This window comes from Cucumis melo, chromosome 10 (genome assembly GCF_025177605.1).
Source record: "Cucumis melo cultivar AY chromosome 10, USDA_Cmelo_AY_1.0, whole genome shotgun sequence".
Taxonomy (NCBI): domain Eukaryota; kingdom Viridiplantae; phylum Streptophyta; class Magnoliopsida; order Cucurbitales; family Cucurbitaceae; genus Cucumis; species Cucumis melo.
In genome coordinates this window covers 404387-429674 of record NC_066866.1, presented here as the reverse complement: position 1 = coordinate 429674, position 25288 = coordinate 404387, and the positions used below count along the sequence as shown (strand labels likewise).

The window sequence follows — 25288 nt, the reverse complement described above, 5'->3', positions numbered from 1 at the left end:
GATAATGTATTTATTCTTAAATCAATGGAGTTTAAAGAAAAACGAGACTAAGACTAACCTTGTGTGGAACCTTTGTGAGTTTTAGTAAAGTTATTCGATATTTAATATACACTAATTAAACTTAATATTGTTAAAAGAGAAAAAAATGATAATTATTAGAGTTTAATGGAACCAATCAATTGATTAATCATCTTTGTTGTCGAAAATATAACTAAGATAAACGTAAATCAATTAATATAAAATATGGACTAAAAACTCTTTCCTGTATGTATTCAAAGGAGAATAATATATACAGTAAAAAGAATGGGAAAGAAAATATAAAATAAAGTAAAAAGGTTAAAACAACTTTGTTAATTTCATGTTAGAAATGTGTATTAGTTTTCTTTCTTTTCAAAGATGAAAATTATGAGGACCCAATATAATGTGTAAAACGTTTTTGTTTTGCTTTTTGGTTCAAAATGTAATTTGTAGGTGTTTGTCAAAACAAATTTATGGAAGCGAAAACCAATTACTATTCCAAACCCACATCCTTTTCAACATCAAACAAGTTGAAAGTAATAACAGTGACTATCAAGACAAATTAATTCAAGACACTTCCATTTATCCATCATTCATATGGCATACTTATTTGTCATATACTTTTTTAATTCAAATTTCTTATCATAGTCTTTGGATTCATCTTTCTGAGGTTAGATAAGACTTGTGATGTTATGATTGTGTGAATCTCTTGTTTTTCTTTTTAGTATAATTTTGTAGTTAGGTTTATTTTGGTTTCAAAGCAAGTTATTCATCTCAATGCTTATATTTATATTTATATTGAGGAATATGTATTTATACTAAGGTATCAAAAAAATGTAATATTTAGTATTTGCTCCTACCATGGAAAAGGTAGAAGAGGCTTTTTGGTTTTGGAAAAGCAAAGAAGTGGGTGTGAGGTAAAGTTGAATGTTCTATATGAGTTTTGGGGTTTTGCACAATTCAGTTGTCTCTTTGTCCTAAAGTGCTAAGAAAGTGGGGAGGAGTATGAGTTTTGGATGCATTTGGAAAATTTTAAAGAAGAGAAAAAGGTTTCCTTCCTTGCAATTCCCACTATCACCCACTAAGCAACAAAGAAAGGTGGTTGTTTTGTTATGTTAGGGCATGTTTGGCTTGAAGGTAAATTAGCAAGTACTTCCAAATTGTGGCCAGCTCTTATTCGCATCCACTTCACATGTTGACAAAAACCCATCAATTTAGAGAGACGAATATGAATGTGGAGAGGGAAAATCTAGGTGGGTTTTGAGAGAGATTAAAAAAAAAAATTGAAAGTTCTTTGCTTTTCTTTCTTGGTCTCTGTAGTTTTGAAGTTGAAATTCCTTATTCTTCTGATCCTACCAAAGAAGGACAAATCAATGGCGACAAAAACATACCCTTGTATTGTCTGTCTCTAACGCAGCCATGGAAAAGTCGTTCCAGACAAACCCTTTGATTCCAGGGTGCTCTGTTTCTTCATCAAAACCACCCCTCTACTCTTTTCTTTCAACCTTACTACACTCTCCCTTCTTCCATCAAAATCATTTTCTCTTTCGTTTTTTCTTCTTTTTTCCTTTCTGGGTTTGACGTAAATTCGGCTTTTCTCTACCATCTATCCCCACCACTTCGTTTTCTTCATCTTCTGGTGATTAATTCTCTCTTTTGTTTGTTTTTGTTTGATTGTTGATGATTTGTATTAATGAGTGTTTTTGTTGGCTTCTGGGGAAACTTAGGATGGATTGGAGTGAAGGATTTATGTTGCTTTCTGCTGCTTTCTTCTCTGAATCTGTCAAGTCTTTTGCTGGGTGATGAGTTTAGTTTCTTTTGGAGCGTTCTGTTCAACTGGGTTTTCTGCTGCTTTAATTTTTTTTTTTTTTTTTTTTTTTTTTGAGTTGAAAGGAAGTTCCAGCATGAGTATGATCTGTTTGCTTTGTTAGAAATCGACAGGATAAAGTGAGGATGTGGGGGGTTTTGAGCTGTTTTTTCTTAGTTTAGAGTGGCTTTGTTCTATGAAAATCATGAACTCTGTATTCTTTTGCTGTTTCATTTCCTCAATCAACCATAAGGATTTTTAATGCTTTCCGCACTGTTGTTTCACTCTCCTCCATCTCTGTTTGTTTCTGGGTTTGTTGAAATTGTGTAATTCTCTTTATTCAGGTACTTTAATGGCAGGAATGTTTAATGGGGAGGGTTCATCGTCGGTAACTTCGTCGCCTTTGCAGTTCTTTCCGTGGTCGTTATCACCCGGTATAGGATCGCCATACCCTTTTCTAAGAGAGCTCAAATCTGAAGAGAGGGGTTTGTGTTTGATTCACCTACTTCTTGGCTGTGCCAACCAAGTTGCTATTGGTAACATTGAAAATGCTAATGTTGGCCTCGAGCAAATTTCCCACCTTGCTTCGCCAGACGGGGACACAATGCAGCGGATTGCTGCTTACTTCACCGAGGCACTCGCCGATCGAATACTTAAATCCTGGCCTGGCTTACACAAAGCCTTGAACTCTACCAAAATTCTGTCAGTCCCTGAAGAGATTCTTGCCCAAAGATTGTTCTTTGAATTGTGTCCTTTCTTGAAGCTTGCATATGTGATGACTAATCAGGCTATTATAGAAGCCATGGAGGGAGAAAGGATGATTCATATTATTGATTTCAAATCTTGTGAACCTGCTCAGTGGATAAACCTTCTTCAAACATTGAAAGATAGGCCAGATGGTCCACCCCACTTGAGAATAACTGGAATTCATGAACAAAAGGAAGTGTTGGAACAAATGGCTCTTCGGCTCACCGAAGAGGCAGAAAAATGGGATATACCATTTCAATTCACCCCAGTTGTTAGCAAATTAGAAAACCTTGACCTTGAAAGTTTAAGGGTTAAGACAGGTGAAGCACTTGCAGTTAGCTCTGTTCTTGAGCTTCATTCTGTTTTGGCTACAGATGACGATAAGAAAACGTCGCCATCTGCATCAAAGAATTTACAAAAACTCCTACGTATGAAGCAGCGAACACTAGGAGAGTGGCTTGAGACAGATTCGTTGCAAGTTTTTAGTAGCCCAGATTCAGCCTCAGTATGCTCCCCATCAGGATTGAATCCTTCGCAAAAGATGACCAGTTTTTTGACTGCATTATGGGGCCTTTCTCCAAAAGTTATGGTAATAACTGAGCAAGAATCAAACCTGAATGGATCTGCTTTCATGGAAAGAGTACTAGAAGCATTGAACTTCTATGCTGCATTGTTTGATTGTTTAGAGTCAACCGTGTCACGATCATCGATCGAACGACAAAGGGTCGAGAAAATGCTTTTAGGAGAGGAAATAAAAAACATCATTGCTTGTGAGGGGGCAGAAAGGACGGAGAGGCACGAAAAGCTTGAGAAATGGATACTGAGGCTCGAATCCGTGGGGTTCGGAAAGGTTCCATTGAGTTACCATAGTATGTTATTGGGAAGTAGATTGTTGCAAAGCTATGGATATGATGGGTATAAAATCAAAGAAGAGAATGGATTTTTGTTCATCTGCTGGCAAGATAGGCCTCTTTTTTCAGTTTCAGCTTGGGGGTTTCAAAGGCAAAGCTCATGATAACGAATGATACAATTTCACTGCAAAGGAGGATTTGAATGCCTTTTAACTTTCTTCTTCTTCTTCTTTATGTAATCAATTTTTGTTGGCATAAATGGTGCTCAAGACCTCACTTCCTCGGCAAATGCATACTGTAACAAGCTTCCCATGTTTTTTTGTTTTTTGTTTTTTGTTTTCCAGTTTCTAAGCTTATCATTGTTGTATATACAGTAGTAATAGTCTTGAGGTTCAGGTTTTTGTTATCTAAATATTTCTTTCCATAAAGAGAAGATGTTTGAGGCCATCAAATTCAATTTGTATCTGCAATAATAATAATAAAAAAAAAAAACTTGTTTTCTTTGATGTCGAAAAAAGAGTATCAACTTGGAAATAGTATAGTGGGGTGTTTTTTAAAAGTTAGAACCAATTTTGAGTGAATTATCTAAAAAGGTTTATTCTAGTCTGTTTACTTATTAAAAGTGACCAACTTAGTTTAGTTTATTTTGACAAAATTTAAAAAAAAAAATTATCACATTGAAAATATTTAGCAAGTGAAGCATTGTGCTAGAATAAATAAATAAATAAAGAATAAAGAATAAATATTAAAGAATGGAGGAACTAAATCTATGTAAGGTAGTGGCTATTCCTTGGTAGATTCGAGAGACTATAAACAATGTCCAGATTTGGATGTTGATTTTTAATGTTATCACTACTAATATTGCTAGGCACCTACAGTTTTCAATTTCATCCCTTGGATCTAGCTGAAGTATCTTGTCATAGTTTGGATCCTAGTTGAAATCCTCTTCCTCGTAATTTTTGGAAGCTTAATGCAAATTAGGGATAAGCATGAACACCCAAAAACACCAAAACCAACCAAATCAAACTTCGAAAGTCGGTCTTTATGCTAGACCGATTGGGGGTTGGTTTTTCAAAACCATAGTGAAAAACCGACCAACATCGACCAAAATTTAGACTGAATCGGCCAAACTCACTTTATTAGTTTATAAAACATAGTCCAAACTCAAGGCCAACTCCAAACCCACTTTATTAGTTTATATTATTTATTATATAAATATCTTATTTTAAAATAAAAAATAGAAATGAAAACAAATTAAATTAATAAAATATATAAAATTAAATTATGGTAAGTATGGACACCTGAAAAACCGTTCTGAACGATCGAAACCAACCCATCCGACAAATAAAAATTGATTTTTTGGATGGATTGGTTGGGGGTTGATTTTTAAAAATATTTGAAAAACCGACTGAGAGCTAGATCGAATTTTTCGTCGCGTGGGTGGTTTCATCAATACCAACCATCACCAGCATGAACCTCAACCTCAACCTCACAGGAACACGGGCAACTCTTCCTTCTGCTCGGTCACTTTTCGTCTTTTCATTTTCCTTTCTCCATCATCAAGCAACCCAGACTCACCGTTGCCCGTCATCTCCAGTCCTTTCCCTCTGTCCATAGTTGATTGTCGCCCCGATCCTTTCCCTCTGCTGCCGTCACGTGGTACCTTCCCTTCTTTGGTAAGTTTTTCCTTTTCATATTCTTTTAGCTTTCAAAATTGATTCATACCTTAACCCCAAACTCACATTCACACTTTGTATAAAGAAAAACGGTCCAAAAAACTTAACAGGCTGAACCACTCTATCGGTTTTCTTCATATGATTCGGGAGGTCGATTTTATACCGGTCGGGTTTCGACACCAATTTTTATTGAAAACCCATCTGTCCAACAATGAATGCTAAAGAATTTACGATATTCTTCTTTGGGTTTTTCATCCCTTTCTTAGCACATATTTTTCATTGCTTATATCTTTTATCTTAAGATGTTATGTAGTTTTTATTGCTAATCTTGTCTAAGAACAAAAGAAAAAGAAATGGTATTTTATTAAATCGATTGTAATTGTTTCCGCCGCCGCTGGTCCAATCCCCGCCACCAGCTTTTTTCTATTCTCTCTTAAAATCCCGTGCTACCAATTCCATCTCCGGTCTTTCCTCTCTCCGTCGTCGTCGCCTCCACGCTGCCACCGCCGCATCTCTTTCTCCTCTGCTTATCTCACTATCCCACTCTGTTGCAACCTCACGCCGCCACTCCAACACCGTTTTCCCTTTCTGTTCCGGTGCCCCTCTTCTCCACCATTCTTAATCTATCCTACTCGTCGTCCGCCCCATTTCTTAGTGATCGGTATCGGCACGAACGGCTGACACCACGACCTGGTTTTCTTCCAACACGTTCATCCCTTTCCTCTCTCGGTAATTGGTTTGTTGATTTCTCTAATTCTCTCGCCGTGTACATTGAATTCAATTCATTAAAGGATCGTATGGAACCTGTATAAAAATATTGTTAACGCATGCCCTTTGATCCTAAGATACTCTGGATATGAATTGTTGATGTTTAAACGTTAATGTGAATTATATCATATGATTGGTTATTTTGATTTAATAGTTGACACTGACTTGTTAAATGATAACAATTAAATTTACTTTCATTCATCAGCTTAAGGTTAAGTTTTACGGAAATTGGTTATTTGAGATGTCTTTAGTTGGTCGAAGCATTAAAATGGAATTTTGGATATTGAGTACCGAACTTAGACTGGAAACTGAATAATAGGAATAATGTCCTATGTTCTTAGTGTTTTGGCGTTGTAAATTTGTCAATTTCACTGCTTGATCCTTTCTTCACCCAGAATCTGGGCAATTGATTTTCTTGCGTTAAAGTGTTGTCTCTTGTTAAAAAAATGATTTTTTTCTCTCCGTGTATAAACTTTCTTTGAGCAAAATTGGATTTATAATTTGCTGTTCGAGTTCTATTTATAAAAAGATAATGATATGGGAAATTGTTGATGGCCGAAAATTATCTCCTGGCAGTAATAGACTCTTGTATTTATCCTCTTTTGAAATATCGTAATACAATCGAGCGGGTAGTATTTGCAAATGGTGTAGAAAATGCTTTATCTGTTTTTGTAGAATTGAGCTTATAGGCCCAACCAATGCTAATTGGTTTTGTTGATTTTTTTTTTTTTTGGCGGGGGGGGGGGGGGGGGGGGGGGGGTACGTTGGTAACTCAATTGTGCTTTAAAATGGACTTAACTATAACTATGATGTTTTCTTTTATTTGCTTCTGAAGAATAAAATCGGCCTAATCTTGTTAGATGGAGGGTACCATTGCTGAAGAACTTTATTCCGAGAGTTTGCAGTCGACAAAGTCAAAATTGGGTGATATTTCGTTATCTGATTACAAAAAAGATCGGCCATCAGGTAGTTATTATTCTCTCAATGATGCATTTGGACACATTTTAAATTTTATTATGCTGGGGGACTGGGAGCTTTGGACATGAATGTTATATCCAAGCATACTATCTACTTTGGATTTCTGAGAAGTTTAATTATGGGGGAATGATTGATTATGTACTAGTCCATGGATCAACCAGACCTTATCTGAAGTTTTATGATCTTTTTCCTATTTGGCTGGGTATATTAGTTGGTATATGGAGCTTTAGAATTTCTCGTTAAGAAATATCTCTGTATATTCCAAATCATTTATTTCTCTAATGCATTTGACTGAAAATTCTCTTCTATAGTGATGGTTGGTACAGAAAAAAAAGACATGCTTAATTATTCATCTTACATTACATTGCTTGCTATGTAATCTGTTCTCTATCTACAATGCGCCTTGTATGCGGTTTTTGTTTCTATATATGTAAAGAACCCAAATTTCTTCCAGAAAAATGGAAGAATAAGTGGGATTTAAAAAATGAAAATTAACAATAGGGAACCTCAAAAGAGGGAGGGACTCCCAAATGTTGTAAGGCCAGGCGGGTTGTCCCGTTATATTAATCGAGGTATACGTAAGCTGGCCTGACATAAGGGATAGAAAAAAAAAGGAGGGAGGGGCTCTGATAAACTAAAATAATACTCAATGAATAATTACAAACTAACCATATCACCCACCAATTCCAATGAGAGAAACATAAAACCCTGCAAGGAACCACACATCACAAGTTACACCTGAAAATGCTCTTATAACTCAGACCAAAGTTTGTAGGATAATATGAGTCAGGGGCTGGTTGCAGGTTCTGGTGTGGATGACTCGTGCAAAGATGATGGATCTTTATGGGGTGGCTCTGATGAAGGCTTGGAGGAAACCGCTGATTTGGACAGGGAGTGGCAGAGAAGACATGACCAATTTCATACGGTAACAGACTTCTGTTGACTATTTTAGTTTATCTTTTTTAATGAATGGTTGCACATATAGTGGATTTAAATGGTTTTCATGCTCATTTTTCACTGGTAAACATTGTTTAGATTGGATACCGTGATGGTTTAATTGCTGGGAAAGAAGCTGCAGCTCAAGAGGGATTTAATATTGGCTTCAAGCAGTCAGTCTCTGTTGGATATAAGTTGGGTCTTGTCAGAGGTGTTAGCAGGTAAGGAGACATAAATTACCTACTATATTTTACACATGGACAAATTCATACGTATATCTCTTAAAGTTTGTGTCACCAATAGTTATCTTTACATCAAAGAACGTTTGGTTCCTGTAATTTAACAGTTTATAGTGTATGTTTATATTACATTGTTCCTGTGTTCTAAAGTACGAGTTACTTGAGTACAGTTGACATTTCAGTCCTGTTGGAATGTCTTTTTAAGCACTTGGAAAGTCTTTCCAAACGAGCTTGATAAAACATTTTGATTGTTAAGAGTGAGCCAGTCAAGTATGACATGCAAAGAGGTCTAGAGTAGTATTTATGAAACTACATCTCTGTCTCCCAATCTCTGCACAACACTCATAGGCCTGGCTTATAACATTGTGCAATAGTGTCAAATTGGGAAAAGTCTTGGAATATAAGTAGAAGTTGAAGCATAATTTAGGTGGCGATTTAAAATGTGAATTCTTGATAGGATAGTTTGTTTGACCGGCTGGTTCCTTTGTGACTTATGGAAATTTTGGCCGGAAAGAAATAGGAGAGTCCTTAGTAATAGTGGAAACTTCTTGGAGCCTTGGAGGATATGGGGCTTGGCGTACTCTCTTTTGGGCTTTTGTGTCACCAATGAAATATAGAGATTACATCTCATTCTTTTGAATGCATCTTTTTGGACTTTTTCCTTTTCTGTTTTTTTACTCATGTTGGTCAGGACTTCCCTTTTTCGTATTGCCTTCATATATGTTTTAATTTTTCTCAATTAAAATTGTTCTTTTCACTTCGCAGTTAGCTCGTTGTTTTTGGTAGTGAGTACTTCTACTGAATACTTTCGTTTTTTTCTTTTGAAGTGTGCTTGCTTCTCTTCCTGATGACTTGAAAGAGAAGCTAGCAGGAACTCCAGAGAACCAAAGTAAATTTCAAAGCTTGTATGAATCTGTGAACTCCCTTTCGACAGTAGATGCGCTGAGGTTATTCAATGGGGATATTACGACACAACACACGAAAGAAGAGTTTGTCAGTGCAAATACAAATTCGCAAACCTTGGATTTGTTGAAGAAAAATCCAGATTACGGTCGTCTAGGAAAGTTCTATGAAGAGCTTGCAGCACATTTACCACAATCGCCTGCTCTGAATGTTCATTTACATGAAGAACGTTAGATTTTGCTGTAACTTATAGCATCAATGCGACTTTTGTAGGCAGACATTTCTTTGTGGAAATTTGGGCATTGACCATGTTTGTGCTTGTTACAGCTATGTAAATATTTACAATTGGGGATTGACATATTTTCTTTAAATTTGTTATGTATTTGTTTAGCTAACAACATGAATATGAGATATCTGATGGGAATGGTGTGATTATTAGAATATTTCTTTATCAAAGAGGTTTTTCCATGGCTGTGAATTGATGTACCTTGAGTGAAGAAGGTTGAATTAATTTAATTTTTTAGCAACCTATAAAAGTACTTTGCTGATTGGTCAAAGTACTTTTTAGCCAAAATAGAAAGGAAAAAAAAAATAATTAATACCGATAAACTTGAAACCCATTAATTGTATATAAACTTTTAGCGATAAATCTATTTCGACTCATTGTTAGAATTTCGTTTAAAGATCATTGTTGTTGACACTATTATTTAGTTGTGGTTGTCTAGGAAATCGATAGTCCCAAAAAAAAAATCTATCTTTGTGTTTTATTGGTTTGTCTCGTATTTTTTCCAATTTTATGTTTTATTAGGTTCGTTTATGAAACTTTAAAGGTAACTATCATGGCTTCTTCTGCAAGATAGGCAAAGAGCAAATGTGGATATCGAAGATTGAGCATCTGAGCTATGAGCATAAAAACTCGAGTAGTTACCACAAATTCCTTTGCAAGACGAGCTAGGAGGATGAATGAAAGTAGCAAGCATCAAACTTCAATCAATGAGCATAAAACATGAGTAGCGAAAGTTGAGCTTTTATCACATGCGGGTCGGTGGTTCTTAGGGTCAAATGAGTTCTTTTCACGACGTTCTTAGCGAAAGCAAAGGATGAGTTGTTTTTTGTTTGGATCAGAAAGGGGCATCCCTAAAAGAAACTTTCCGATTTTAGGGGTTATTCACTAAAGGGCAAAAAAGACATTTCGCATTCTCTTTAATCCCTTGAAATGTGTCCTATTTTTGTAATTTTACTTGGGTTAGAATTATAATTATAAGATATAAGACGATCACCGGCTGTGGTTGGGTGATGGCCATTTACGCCGACGCCGGCGTCTCCTCTCCAACCAGTTAATTCCGACAGCTGCGGTGAAGATTTTCGCCGTTCATCGACTACGGTCAGTCACTAGGTCGTTTACACCGACTCTGCTGCTCCTTCAAAACTCAGCTCACCAGGTTTATTCCTCTCAGTAAATCCAACCCCCTAGCTAAAACCCTGCACCACTTTTGTAAACTCCGGAACCCTAAAACCCCCTTCCTCTGCTGTAGAAGTTAGAATTTTCAACCGCTTACAATGCCGAAGGTGTATGGAACTGGTGTTTACGATTTCAAGCGCCACAGAGTGGCTGAATACCCTGTCGAGTCCAATCAGGTCGACGACAAGCCCGTGGAGTCTAAGCCTGGTGCGGCACTGCCAAACACTATAACGCTATCGGAGATTCAGCGAGACCGGCTGACGAAGATTGCGGCGGCGAACTGGTCGAAAGTAAGCGACCCTTCGAAGCCTAAGAAGCCCTTTGATCCAGAGTTAGTAAAGAAAATTTATGAGACGGAGCTTTCGGTTAAAGAGGGACGGAAGACCGTGCCTCTGCAGAGGGTGATGATTTTGGAGGTCAGTCAGTACTTGGAAAACTATTTGTGGCCTAATTTTGACCCGGAGACTTCTACGTTCGAGCATGTAATGTCGATGATACTCATGGTTAATGAAAAGGTACTTATTCTGTAAAAAGCTTTATTGAATTTATGAAGTGTTCTCATGAGCATTTATCCGTTCGAATGTCCTTCTCGTTGTGTTGTAATGGAAGTCTGTACAGCATTTCGCGGGAAATGTAAACTTTATTGCTAATTGGGAATTACTTAATGTTGCAATAAGCTTTGCACGGCTATGGTTTCTGGAAGAATGTTCTTTTGGAAGAAGTGAACTTCATAAGAGCTCATCCGGAAACAGCCTTACCATTCTTCTATTATTGTTATGAGATTCTAAAATATTGAAACAATGTATTATTGTTTATTTCTTTTAAAATTAAAAATCGCATTTTTTAGGGAATACTCATAATCTAAACCTGCTGTGAGACTTACAATTTGAAGTTTGATCTTGTAGTTTCGAGAAAACGTAGCAGCTTGGGTATGTTTTTATGATAGGAAGGACGTCTTTAAGGGATTTCTTGAGAGGGTTCTTCGACTGAAGGAGGTTAGTTTTATTTTGATTGACTTGTTACATATGCCATGCTCGTTAGGAATTGATCCAATGATAATTTTAGCAGAAAGATTATCATCCTTTATTTTTATAATTCAATTTTGGTTTTCGTCAGTGGGTGATTATATATACTTCAATTATAATTTTTTTCGCAACAAAAGTTGTTCCAATAATATATGTCTATGTTGCATTTCATTGAGAAATCACTATCTTCTAGAGGAATGTAAGTAGAGTGAGCTATACAAGTCTGAGGCCTATTCAAGAATGAAGCGATCGGAGAAACTTAAAATCATATATATTTTCATAGAAACAACCACTTTCATGGAAAAAAATGAAAGAAATTAGGATAGAGGCTCTAGTCAATTGCGATTTGAAATAGAGGAAGTTACTAAGATCCAACCAGACTGGAGTTTTCCGTCTCATTTTTTTACAGGCTTGAAAGCCAGAAGAAAGTATGGTTCTTTACTTAGCTCGTCCTTGGCTTGAATTCGATGTCTTGTCTAGTATCTAAGTAGATGATTTCAATCATATTTTGTGGTTGTGCCTTTTACTTCCAAATATGGAGTTGGATGGGGCAGAGCTTTAATTTGTTGTAATGGTTTTGATGAAGATTGCCACCTACTGGTCAGTTGTGTTCATGTTTTTTTCCCCTTCTGATGAGAATCATTATAAGTAGGATAAGTTATGACTTCACTTTATGCCAATGGTTGGGTATTTAGCTTTATTGTATCTTGGTGATTCTGCTTAAATTATTATTTTTATTTATTATTCTACTTAAATTATTCCTCTTCCCTATTGTAAGTTTCGGTAGTTTTCATTTTCACATGAATGTCTTCTTTCTTAAGCTGTTGACCAGAATTAACTACATGTTTGGTTATTTTAGATCTTAATTTATCAGTTTTTTTAATCTGAAAATATAATTTCTTCTATTTATGATGCAGGGAAGAGAAATAAGCATTGCGGAGAAGACAAACTATCTTGTTTTTATGATTAATGCCTTTCAGGTATATGACTTCTTGATAGCAATTTAATTGTACGATTGTTATTGAACCATACTTGCCATTTTCTTTTCTGGTGGTTTCTCTCTTCCTAGCTTTCACTAGAGTACCCAAATAACCTTAGTTCTGTGTTGAAGAGGATGACCATATAATGTCCAAAAAACAAAACAAAAAAGAGATGACCATATATCTTCTAATTTTTTGAGAATTGAAAGTATCAAGAATACTGAAAATGCTAATCCAAGCAAAAGGCAATTAACAAACAAATATTTTGTAACATGCCAATCTTCCTTGCACATAATACACAAAATTGTGGAAGGGGAAGAACTAAATTTGGAGTAATCTATTGTATTTACTGTTTACATATTACAACTCATTACACAAGAGTCTATCGAATTTGATTTTTATAGAGGTTTCCCCCTCCAAATTGCTTTTGAAAGCTTACGGCCTGTTTGAGAATTCATTACTAATAAACTTGCTTTTAGAGAAAAATTCGATGAAACATTCATATTTATTCATGTCAATGTTACTATTTACCTTTTATGGGATTGAAGACACTAGTAGTAGATAAAATTTCCAGGATTGGTGACTGTGTTTCTCCCAATATCTCCCTGTATTATTCTTCTTTTATATCTTATAGATTTTTGAAAACTAACTTCTGCAGAGCTTGGAGGATGAAATTGTCAGTGAGACTGTATTGAGAATAGCAGGTCTGCAGTCTTGGCACAGTTTATCTTATGGCCGTTTTCAGGTATGTCATGTGCTCTGTTGCTAATCTTCTTTCACCTTTGGAATATGTATCAATATATATTTTTTTTTTCATTTATCTGCAGATGGAGCTCTGTCTAAATACTGATATAATTAAGAAATGGAAAAGGATGATAAAGAGAGAGGCCAAGGAGTTTATTAAACGAGGGGAGGTTTTTGATCCATTGTCAACTCTAGAAGTGAAGTTCTTAAGAAATCTCATTGAAGAGTTCCTGGAGGTTGCCTGTCTTTCTGATTGATTATTTTTATAATTTTTGTTAAAAAAATTGACTGTTTTTTTCTTTCTTCTCTAACTTTTGGGAACCAGGTTTTGGATGGTGAAGTGTTCCCTCAGAATAATTCAGATGATGCAAACAGTCAATCTGTTGATGCCAATGGGTTGATAGAGGGAGACAATGCTTGTATTTTGTATTGCGAGAGGTTCATGGAGTTTCTGATTGACCTTTTAAGTCAACTCCCAACAAGAAGGTATACTCAAATGCTGTGACCACTATATACATCCTTTGTTTGAATTTAAATCTTGATGGATGAATTTTTTTTATAGTTCAACCTGTGATTAATTGATGTATAGTTGTCTTAATATTACTTTACTATTTAGTCTCTCTCTCTCTCTCTCTATGTGTTTGCCTTCTGCTGTCGTGGTTGGCTTTCTTATTAATTTCTATTTTAGTTTACCTTCTTTCTTTTTGCCCGGAAGTTGTTATTTTTGTTTAAATTTTATTTTCCCTCAAATTTTCTTTGAACAAACTACATTAATGGACTTTATGTGCATTATGGCAGTTATATATGCATAGGTTTTTTTTTTGTTATTTAATTTAATTTTTTTTTAATGAGAAGCGATATATTAGAGAGAGGGCCAAATTAAGGGCCACAGAAAACGGCCTAAGGGTTGGGGGTAATGAGAACCCCTGCCATAAACCAAGGGATGAGTGCTTTGCTTTTCAGTCGCCTATTTGATTTATTCTATTAATGTTCATATATTGATTATAGGGTTACTTGCTTTAGTTACATTTACTTGATGACTTCTTCTTCGTTTTATTCTTTTAATCATATTTTGCTCTTTTTGCCCTTGTTGGACCATTCAGATACCTTCGACCGCTTGTTGCTGATGTTGGTGTTGTTGCCAAATGCCATTTAAGTGCTCTTTACAAACATGAAAAAGGCAAACTTTTTGCTCAGCTGGTTGATCTGCTGCAGTTCTACGAAGGATTTGAGATCAATGATCATGTAGGGACCCAATTAACGGATGATGAGGTTCTCCAATCTCATTATGACCGTGTCCAATCTTTTCAGCTTCTTGCATTTAAGAAGATTCCAAAGGTTAGCTTTTAAGCTGATTCAGAAATGAAATAGATGTTTAACCGCGCAAATAGATGTTTCATTTATTCCCTTTCCGTTGATAACAAATAATACAATGATGACTAAAACAGTAATTACAAAGGCACAAGAACTTATGGAATCCTCTTATTAAAAATGACACAGCATTTGGACATGCGTGGTTCAATGAAGAAGGAGGGATATTTTAAATATTTTTTATTTAATTATTAATTTTACAATTTCTTGTCTTTATATTTTAAATTTAATTTGTCTGCATGACTAATGTATTTATTGCTCTCTTCCTTTTTTAGCTGCGGGAACTTGCATTGGCTAATGTTGGCTCAATTCATAAACGTGCTGACCTTGCCAAGAAACTATTGGTGCTTCCTCTTCCAGAGCTGAAAGATTTGGTTTGCTCTAAGGTCTGTGAAAAACTTACTCCGAACTCCTATTATCCTTGGAGGCCAAAATTATAAATCTAACGTCGAGTTGGTCATCTTGTTTGTATTTCCAATTGATCAGACAGCAGGGACTTATCAACTTCAATATCACTGTTCTTGGATTCATTTCATTAGTCCTTTACTTAGTTTTCAGATAGGGACGCCCAACCTAGGGCAGTGTTCAATAAAGATGCCCTATGAGTGGGGAACTCTGGTCAACTCTGCCTGATAATGTAATGGAATAACATGAGCTTTCCATCTCTAGCTATGGATCTTCCTAAGTGAAAATACCATAAAAAATCTGTAGTCGCTTGTTTTTTCCTGATAGGATATAAATGTTTCTCAGAAATTATGAAAAGTACCAAAGAGAACTCTTTTATTTTCTTTTTTCTCTCGTATGTTTTTTTTTACCTCTCATTTGGTTTGCTTTATCTGTAGTTCGCTGCCAGCTTCTAATAACTAACAATCTTAAATTTCTTTATGGCTAACATTTTTGTTGCTTATGCAGCTCAAGTTAGTGTCAAAAGAAGATCCTTGGTCGGATAGGGTTGATTTTTTGATTGAGGTGGTTGTTTCCTTTTTTGAGAAACAAAAGTCTCAAAAGGAAGCCATTAATGCACTTCCACTATACCCAAATGAGGAGATAATGTGGGATGAAAGCGTTGTGCCAAGCATTAACTACTCGGGAGAAGGTTGCTTGGCTCTTCCAAAGTTAAATTTACAGTTTTTGACGCTCCATGATTATCTTCTAAGAAATTTCAATCTCTTCCGCTTGGAATCAACTTATGAGATCCGTGAAGACATTCAGGAAGCTGTACCCCATCTTCTTGCCTACATTAATAACGAGGGACAAACTGCTTTCCGTGGATGGTCAAGAATGGCTGTGCCGATTAAAGAATTCAAGATTACTGAGGTTAAGCAGCCAAATATTGGGGAAGTCAAGCCTTCATCTGTGACGGCAGATGTCACTTTTAGCATTTCTAGCTATAGAGCACAAATAAGATCTGAATGGAATGCTCTTAAGGAGCATGATGTTTTATTTTTACTTTCTATTAGTCCTTCATTTGAGCCTTTAAGTTCAGAGGAAGCTGCCAAAGCTAGTGTTCCTCAACGCCTGGGCCTTCAATGTGTACGTGGATGTGAAATTATTGAGATTCGTGATGAAGAGGGAACTCTCATGAATGACTTTACTGGTAGAATTAAACCAGATGAGTGGAAGCCTCCTAAAGGGGAGTTGAGAACTGTAACCGTAGCTTTAGATACAGCACAGTACCATATGGATGTCAGTGCCATTGCAGAGAAGGGTACAGAAGATGTATATGGGACGTTTAATGTCTTGATGAGGAGGAAACCCAAGGAAAATAATTTTAAAGCTATACTGGAATCCATCAGAGATCTTATGAATGAATACTGTATCGTTCCTGATTGGTTGCATAATATACTTCTTGGTTATGGGAATCCTTCTGCTGCCCAATGGACTAACATGCCAGATCTTTTGGAAGCAGTAGACTTTAAAGATACATTTCTTGATGCTGATCATTTGAAAGAATGTTTTCCAGATTATCAGGTTATTTCTGTTTTCTTCTTTTAACTTAAAATGACTTCTTAAATTAGTGAATTAATATCCCTGCCTCTGATGTGTATAATCACAAGCATCTGAGTCTAAATATATTATGTTCATTTGTTTAGGTCTGTTTTACGAATCCAGATGGCGAGGAGGTTTTGGACCCAAGCCCCCCTTTCCGGATTAGGATTCCTAGAGTTCTTAAAGGTAGCAATCATGCTCTACCGGAGAATATGAAGTCTTCAAGTGTTTCAAAGAATGATGAAAACATGATGGATGCCTGTGCCGAGAAGGAGAAACTTATAGTTGAGGTGTATACTCCTCCTGACCCGGGTCCTTATCCTCAAGATCAGCCAAAACAGAACTCTGTCAGATTTACTCCAACACAGGTTCCATGGCTTTTTTTTTTCTTTTAGATTTTTATATTTTATAAAATTAATTTAATAAAAATAATAGTATTTATTTTTTAAGGCAAGACTATTTGAAGATGTTTGATGACGTAGCTTGAAGGATAAAAGGAGAGAAATCTCCAAGTATGAAATCAAAGTCGTTATTATGAATCGAAAATTATCAAGACAAGAAGAAAATTTCTCTATTGATCGAGAGTTGAAAAGCAAATTAATCCCAATCCTAATCAATCAATAAAACTAATCCTAATACTAATCAATTAAGATTTTGACTAAAATACTCTATTTTACTTGAATCCTACTACTTCAATTGAGGAAATCTATTTTCTTGGATTTGATCTACCGATCAATTAATTGGCTTTCAATATTGATGTTGCATGCAAAGTTAGATACAAAATTAATCATAAAGACTAGTAATAAAAATTGGATTTCCAATGTGTACTATGACCTTGAATTCATAGCTGTCTCTTTCACTATCATATTTTGATACATAGCTTCTGGTTATTTTGATTTCAAAAGAAAAGACACTTCTTAATGATTTCCAAATTTACATCAACAGAAATAGACTTTTCATTTGTATATGGAAAAAGAGTGGAATTCCACCAAACCACTCCTACAAGAAACTATTCGATAGATTTGCAGTAGTCGTGATAGAATGACAAGATCTGGAAAGAGGCCAACTTAAGTTTTTAGTCTTTTTGCATTACATTTCCTTAAACTAAGTCGTTGATTTCTCTTATGTGCATTTAGTTTCCCTGTGCTTGAGTTGATTTATTTTCAGGAAATAGGGAAATTTGGTGTTATTGAATGGATGATACCTATGGACATTGTTGCTTTTAGAAAATTTTGTAGGTTGGTTGATGGAACTCTCTATTTGAACTATGACACTAACTTGCTTACTTCTTTTTACAGGTTGGAGCAATCATCTCTGGTGTTCAACCCGGATTAACCATGGTTGTTGGTCCACCTGGTACAGGAAAGACTGATACAGCCGTTCAAGTTCTAAATGTTCTTTATCACAGTTGCCCTTCACAAAGAACCTTGATCATCACTCATTCAAATCAAGCACTGAATGATCTATTCGAGAAGATAATGGAGGTAAATGAAGAAAACTGAACTAGTTACTATCCTACAGTTAGATCACTTTTTTGTGTTCATTGTGTGAATGGGTGTTGGCACTAGGGTGCTCATGTTTATATACATATGATATAAGCTATCTTGGTGCATAGTCTTTTGAATTAAATGATAATATATTTTTTTTCTGACTTCTCTAATTATCCCAGAGAGATGTTCCTGCTCGCTATCTACTTCGCCTTGGTCAAGGTGAACAAGAATTAGCAACTGATCTTGATTTCAGCCGGCAAGGGCGTGTCAATTCAATGCTTGTACGGAGGTTGGAATTGCTGAGCGAAGTGGAGAGGCTGGCAAGATCTCTCCAACTCCCTGAAGATGTTGGATATACTTGTGAAACTGCTGGATACTTTTGGTTACTGCATGTGTACTCACGCTGGGAGCAATTTATAGCTGCCTGTGCTGGAAATGAGGATAAATCTAATTTTGTTCAAGAGAGATTTCCCTTCAAAGAATTTTTCTCAAATGCACCAAATCCAGTCTTTACAGGGGAATCTTTTGATAAAGATATGCGAGTGGCTAAGGGGTGCTTTCGTCATCTCAAGACAATGTTTCAGGAGCTTGAAGAGTGTAGAGCTTTTGAATTACTCAAGTCTACAGCTGATCGTGCAAACTACTTGATGACTAAGCAGGCAAAGATTGTTGCAATGACTTGCACTCATGCTGCCCTAAAGAGGAAAGATTTTCTTCGGCTTGGTTTCAAGTATGATAATTTGCTAATGGAAGAAAGCGCACAAATTTTAGAAATTGAAACTTTTATACCAATGTTACTTCAGAGGCAGGAAGATGGTTATGCACGTCTGAAACGCTGCATTTTGATTGGTGATCACCATCAGTTGCCCCCAGTTGTGAAGAATATGGCTTTTCAAAAGTATAGCCATATGGATCAAAGTTTATTTACAAGGTTTGTCAGATTGGGTATTCCTTATATTGAACTCAATGCTCAAGGTCGTGCCAGACCAAGTATAGCCAAGCTTTACAACTGGAGATATAGAGAATTGGGAGATCTTCCCTATGTAAAGGAGGCATCCATTTTTCATAGAGCAAATGCTGGTTTTTCTTATGATTATCAGCTAGTGGATGTGCCGGACTACCAAGGGAGGGGTGAGACTGCCCCTTCTCCTTGGTTTTATCAGAACGAGGGGGAAGCTGAATATATTGTTAGTGTGTATATTTATATGCGTTTACTAGGGTACCCTGCAAATAAAATATCCATCTTGACAACTTACAACGGCCAGAAGCTTCTAATCCGAGATGTTATTAATCGGAGATGTCTACCATACAACTTCATTGGTGCCCCTAGCAAGGTATTTCCACAATGCTTTACTTTTTGTGAGCAATTACATTGCTTTTGACTTATTGTTTCTGAATTGTTAATTAATGGAGTCAGTATCTTTGTACACATTTTAAAGATTTAACCTAGTTGAGATGTCTTGCTGCGTCCCTTGATCAAGTACATTTCTATCGTACTTTAAGTTTTATTATGAATAGGAACATTCTCCAATCAAAAAAAAAAAAAAAAAAGTACACATTTTGAAGTTCTCTCAGTTGTATCGTTACTAAGTAGTATATTTGTTGTTGGTATTTTGATTTGAAGGTTCAACAAAACAGTCTAGGACATGGATAAACTACCCTTCACCTTTGTACATCTTTTTAACGCTCTTTATTGGTGTAACAGATGGTTCCTTTTAACAATTACAGCCTGCACTCTAAGAAACCTTTTGTAACCCCTTCGGTTAGGTTCATCCTTTGTATCATTTCATTTAATCAATGTTTCCTAAAAAAATAAAACTGTATGTGGCTGTGTCCATTGGGCTGAGTAAATGCCTTGCATTCTTTCTGTTTGCATGCATCTAATCTTAATATTGCTGCCTATATCGCTAATTATTTCTTTGACATATCTTGTTTGATATTTGAATCTAGGTGACGACAGTCGATAAATTTCAAGGTCAACAAAACGATTATATATTACTGTCTCTAGTCCGAACCCGCTTTGTTGGGCACCTTCGTGATGTTAGAAGATTGATCGTGGCAATGTCTCGTGCTCGACTTGGTTTGTATGTATTCTGCCGCCGATCTCTGTTTGAACAATGTTATGAACTGCAGCCAACATTTCAACTTCTGCTTCAAAGGCCTGACCACCTTGGACTCAACTTGAATGAGATAACGTCTTATACAGAACGTAATGTTGCAGATACGGGTCCTATCTACCATGTGAGTGGTAGCGAGGAGATGGCCAGCATTCTGGAACAGCTTTATCAGGTATTATAACGGACTTTTACCTTGTTTCTTATAGCTTTAAGGAAAAAATGCTTTTTAAGTGATTAATTTTCCTATGAGCAACTATGGAAAAATTAATCAAGAACATAGTTGTCAGGTGGTGTTCTTATGTGACTTGTGGTTTAGTCATGTGGATTGGTTAACCTTTTGCCTGCAGATTCGTATCAGCAGCCAGCAATTTGATGGGTATACCACACGTCCGGGACAGCTTCTTCCCAACGACGACGTACAGCAAAATGATGTTTCTGGGCAAAATTCTATGGATACAGAGCAAGCCAACGATGATGGCGTCGTTTCAGACACAACCATGGAAACTTCAAAGGTCGATGGTCTTGCAAATGGCACAAATGGAGATTCTTCAATTGAAAATGGTTCAACCGGTAATGAAGATAATGAGGCTAACAAAGACAGTGGACCTGTGGAGGAGCCTATGCTTGAGGATAATTCAACTAAGAATGACGATGATAACGAGGCTGATAAAGATGATGGAAATATTGTGCCACAGGAAAGTAAGTCTGATGGAACAACTACAATGGACGAATAATTTGGCTACTTATTCGCTGATGGGATTGTTGTCTGAAATTTGAAAAATATGATCCATACGTGAATAGTTGACACATCAATGCTGTCTGGAATTTGAGAAATATGATTTGATGATTTTACCCTTCATTGGACATTGGTTCGATTCTTGTTTTAGCTAAACTGATCGGTTCTGTTTTTTCTCTCGGTTTAGCCTAAAACTGAACAGAACCGAACCAATATCACCGCTACTCTCAACCGTCTGATGGCATTTGCAATTTTGGAGTATAGGACAAAACAATGATATCTTGTAGGCGATCAAAGATTAAAGACGAGGTAGAGTTTGAGCTTGATCAATCATTGTCCATCTTCTTGTTTCGAAAGGCAGATATCTTTGGTAGAAACATGGTATTGCGAGACTGCTTGATCGCTCAAGAGACCATCAGATTCCAAACTGGTTTCGTGATTTAATCTCATATCTAGCTGTGCTCAACAATGGGTAAATCTGTACAAGCACATTGTAAAGATTATATTTAACCCTTCATTTTATGTTGTTTCGGAGTTTTGATTCTTGTAAGAGAGTATTAAATGAGTAGATCTTTGAATGACCCAATACTACATCCGCTTCAATCTTCCTCTGGTCTCTCCCATAGCAATTAGCATGATCAATATCAGTTCTAAAAACTAATCGACAACACAAGACACGAACTCTACATACAAACCAAGTCGTGTTTATTATTTACTTTTTAAACTAATATAGTTTATACTTCAAATACTTTCTACTATAATAACAAATTCTTTGTATCAAACACCACTTGGTTGTTTGAAGATGGTGGGCTGACGTTCGTAGACATGTACATATCAAGTTTAATTTGGCTATGGATTTTGAGCATCTGTTGTACGTCAAACCAAATAAACATCAAATTTAAACTTCAAATTTTACAACTAAATTGATAAGTTTAACCAGACCAATATATATCAAGTTTCAAGAATAGTGATTCTAAAAATTATATGATTATTGTTTTGTAATATTATATAATATATATTTAAAATTTATATCTTATGGTTTATGATTATAATTTATTCCATATGGTTTGATAAAAATTTTCTAATAAATAGAACGTTAATAAACGATAGGAACCATAAATGAAGTTTCATCATTCAAAATTAAATCATAAACTTTCGAATCATATAAATGATTTTCAAGTTTTATCCAAACCATTGGAACCAAAATTAGAATTTAACCTAATTTAATTGGATTATAAAGTAACATGTTTGTAAATATTTTATCTTCTATTTAATATATTTTTATTTTATTTTATTATTAATTTAGTAAAGGTAAACTTAGATCACAGTTTACACCTGGCACTTCCCTACTTCACGCCGCCTCATATCTCTCTGCGACGCCGATTCTCCCTCTCTCGTCTCGGCTTCTCATCCCACGCAGTAGCCGGCCTTACCCTCTCACTCTCGTCTCGGCTTTTGCTTCTTAGTGTCCGTCGCCGTCGGCTTCTCATTTCACCGTCTCCGCCGGCGTTCTCTCAGTCTACCTCTCGGACTTCATGTTAGTGATTGTTTATTTTGAGCATTTTTTCTCCATTTAAAGTTGAAATTTTATGACTAAATTGGTTATTTAATCAAATTAATATATATCAGGATTCAAGAACAGTAATTCTTTCTTCATCTTCTCCTTGTTTCCGCAGCTTATTTTTTGACACGCTGCATACTTTGAATCAACTTTTTCCTGTTTTCTTTTGTCATTTCTGGCTATGGAGGAGGAGATACGAACCTCGGTTGATTCGTCTTCTTCAGTCAATCTTCCTTTGCGAATCATCTGTCATGTGTATGTCACTCTCTCTCCTCTTTTTGATTATTACTACCTCAACTTTCTTTCCCCTAGTTTACTAATTTCATCCTTTTCCGTTGCTAATGCAGCTGCCACAAGCAATTTTCACATTATACCTGTCCTCGTTGTAATTCTCGTTACTGTTCTCTGCAATGTTACAAGGTTACTGAAAATTCAAACAAATTTGATTCAATGGGTTTGATTTTTGTAAGGTTATTGATGGGCTTGAATGGTTTATTTACTTGAATTTTTGTTTGGAGATTGCAGTCTCATAGTAACCGTTGTACTGAGTCCTTCATGCGAGAAAATGTTGTTGAGGAGCTGCGTCAATTGCGGACAGACGATAATGCTAAACGTAAAACGCTTGACATTTTAAAAAGGTTTCATACCGAAGAGGAAATGGAAGACTTGGTTGAGGAGGATGGTATGTGTTTGGCGGGTGATTTTTCTTCGTATACTTCTGTATGAGTATTATGTTTAGAACTTTAGTAATGCTTGGGTATATGAACTTATAATTTGTGAAGAAATTATCTATTACATTACATTGAGGCCCCTATGCTTGCCTCTTTTAGAGGAAAAGCCTCAAAACTCCTTGTAACCTTCTAAAACATTTGATTCTGGTACTTTAGTTTATTTTTTTAAGACTTGATTGGTTCTAGGTAATTAGTTGCGTGATGCTTGGCTTACTTCTGTAATTGAGCCAAATAGTGGAAATCAGAAGTTATCGGCACTTACATAAATTCTTAAGTGATAAAAATTGAAATGAAAATTTACTTCTGTGAAGTTATTTTAACAAAGTTTTGTCCTTCAATCTTCCAACAGCTTCTTATCTTCTATAGCAATTAACATGACTAAAGATTTATTGTAACTTCTTGCAGATTCAACTTTATCTGAGGAAACTATTGAAAAAGTTCTCGCAGGTATGATCTTGGGAATCACTTAAAATAGTAGTCTTTGATTCTACCTGAATTTCTCTCGCTTGACTTTCTTCCAATTCTCTTGAGCAAAATTTTCAAATCTTCTGTTTTTATGATGTGTACTCATACGTATGATTTGTAAGAGATTAATTTTATTTTTAGTTTCGACTGTCTCCAGATTTTAAATCATCTGAGTCACATTGTTGAAAGCAGAATTTCTTCCTGATATCTACAGGTGACCAAATAAGTTTTGATGATTTGTCTGAGGAGGAGAAGAAACGGTTTTTAAGAGCAATGGCATCAGGAGAGTTGAGCAAGATGATTGAACCTTGGGAAGCTTGGTGGATGAAACCTTCTGCCAGAACAATATCTCTGAGCAAAGAAGGAACACCACTTGTTCAACTCCATGGTGCGGAGAGAATGACAACTTCACTAACAAGTGGAACGGAAGCGATGCAATCAAGTGGAATTCCCCGAGCACCCGATGCCCCATTACCTCCACTTAGCAAGCTTAGTACTGCCGAGCCATCACCCCTGTTGGCTGTTCACTTGGTTGATATCATTTATAGTTATTGTTTCACACTTCGCTTGTACAATGGAGACTGGCAATCAGATGCTACAGGGTCAGCTCTGGTTGTTTTGAGTGTCTCCTCTGTCTTGGGTCAAAATGGTAAACCGGAAACAGTTTTAGAAGCCTTGTCATCTTGCTTGGAACAGACATGTTCTCCAGCTTATCGACACGTGGGGGGATTGCAGCTTGGATTGAGTCTGATTGACGATGTCACAACCCTGCTTTCATTGGGCTGTCCTGCTTTATTGTGCTTGCTTTGCGACTTGCAAAGGCTTATTCAAGCTGGGGAGAGAGATCTGAAATCAGAAAAGAGGAGAAGAAAATCTAAGTGGTCAGACATTGGCACTAAGCTTAAACACGCTGACAGGAAGATCTTTTTCATCATGTGTTGGGTTCACGAGCAGCCGAGCGAAGTTTGGTCAACTTTGGAGAATATTGTAAAGATGGAAAAAAGTTCAATTATGGAGTTTCAGAATCATAAAATGTCAACAAAAATGGATAGCAAGGTCAAAAGCGGGGATAAAGTTTTGATACAGGAGATGAAATAAGAATCATGTGCATACTTGTTTATATTTGTCTTTGTTGTGTGTTTTCTTTGATCCGATATATTATCATACATTTTCAGGGTCTTGAATAGCTTGTGTGCTCAATCCTTGGAACAATTACAGGGAGAGAAATGTACATCTTTTTTCAACCTTCCCTTGGTGCAAATTTGTTGACATTACTCGGTTGCGTGCAAATTCGCAAGGGAGAAAAATGTAAAGCATGAATATAAGATCATATTTACTCCCCCCGGTTCTTTTTGTCATTTCTCTCAAAATCTAAGATGAGAAGTGTTTGAGATTATTATTCAAAATTTGTCGAGAACGTTTAAGCAAGGCCTAATTGGATCGATATCTCTCCACTTTTAACTACTTTCTTTAGGTGTTGAATTGGTAATTATTATATGAGGAGAGTAATTGGGGAGTAGTGAGGTGAAAATTGGATGAGTTTAATAACCATCATTTTATTGTTTTGCCAAGTTAGTCAACAAAGAGGCTACACACCATAAAAAGAACTACATAGTACTAGACATTTTTATAAAAAGAAAAAAGAACTTAAATTTAAGTGGTATATATTTGGTGTTTCTATGAACTAGAATCTT

At 36.0% G+C, this 25288-nt stretch overlaps 4 protein-coding genes across 10 annotated transcripts; all 4 read left to right on the top strand.

Annotated features, from left to right (window-relative positions):
* The first annotated feature begins 1114 nt into the window (after window positions 1-1114).
* LOC103489486 (scarecrow-like protein 3) lies at window positions 1115-3929 on the top strand. 4 transcript variants are annotated; one of them, XM_051090982.1, is made up of 3 exons: window positions 1278-1657; window positions 1746-1824; window positions 2170-3929. In XM_051090982.1, the coding sequence occupies exons 2-3, from the start codon at window positions 1821-1823 to the stop codon at window positions 3585-3587; spliced, it is 1422 nt and encodes a 473-aa protein (XP_050946939.1). In that variant the 5' UTR covers window positions 1278-1657; window positions 1746-1820; the 3' UTR covers window positions 3588-3929. The 4 variants fall into 4 exon arrangements, with proteins under 4 accessions (XP_008446918.2, XP_008446919.2, XP_050946939.1 ...); XM_008448696.3 differs by lacking the exons at window positions 1278-1657; window positions 1746-1824 and adding an exon at window positions 1115-1271; XM_008448697.3 differs by lacking the exons at window positions 1278-1657; window positions 1746-1824 and adding an exon at window positions 1116-1155.
* Window positions 3930-4201: 272 nt separating this feature from the next.
* Window positions 4202-9401, top strand: LOC103489487 (uncharacterized). 4 transcript variants are annotated; one of them, XM_008448700.3, is made up of 5 exons: window positions 4202-5099; window positions 6728-6833; window positions 7649-7770; window positions 7881-8002; window positions 8848-9401. In XM_008448700.3, the coding sequence occupies exons 2-5, from the start codon at window positions 6728-6730 to the stop codon at window positions 9155-9157; spliced, it is 660 nt and encodes a 219-aa protein (XP_008446922.2). In that variant the 5' UTR covers window positions 4202-5099; the 3' UTR covers window positions 9158-9401. The 4 variants fall into 4 exon arrangements, with proteins under 4 accessions (XP_008446922.2, XP_050946940.1, XP_008446921.2 ...); XM_051090983.1 differs by having other exon boundaries at window positions 6703-6833; XM_008448699.3 differs by having other exon boundaries at window positions 4202-5828.
* Window positions 9402-10171: 770 nt separating this feature from the next.
* On the top strand, window positions 10172-21444 carry LOC103489488 (uncharacterized). The gene is made up of 14 exons (XM_008448702.3): window positions 10172-10900; window positions 11291-11380; window positions 12328-12390; window positions 13049-13135; window positions 13218-13370; window positions 13460-13620; window positions 14238-14472; window positions 14781-14891; window positions 15418-16476; window positions 16599-16862; window positions 17793-17978; window positions 18164-19318; window positions 19935-20273; window positions 20449-21444. The coding sequence occupies exons 1-14, from the start codon at window positions 10484-10486 to the stop codon at window positions 20833-20835; spliced, it is 4707 nt and encodes a 1568-aa protein (XP_008446924.2). The 5' UTR covers window positions 10172-10483; the 3' UTR covers window positions 20836-21444.
* A 697-nt stretch (window positions 21445-22141) lies between these two features.
* On the top strand, window positions 22142-24934 carry LOC103489489 (uncharacterized). Its single transcript, XM_008448703.3, has 6 exons — window positions 22142-22374; window positions 22514-22653; window positions 22746-22818; window positions 22924-23080; window positions 23535-23576; window positions 23809-24934. Exons 2-6 carry the CDS (start codon window positions 22580-22582, stop codon window positions 24690-24692), a joined length of 1230 nt encoding a protein of 409 aa, XP_008446925.2. The 5' UTR covers window positions 22142-22374; window positions 22514-22579; the 3' UTR covers window positions 24693-24934.
* The last annotated feature ends 354 nt before the right edge of the window (window positions 24935-25288 follow it).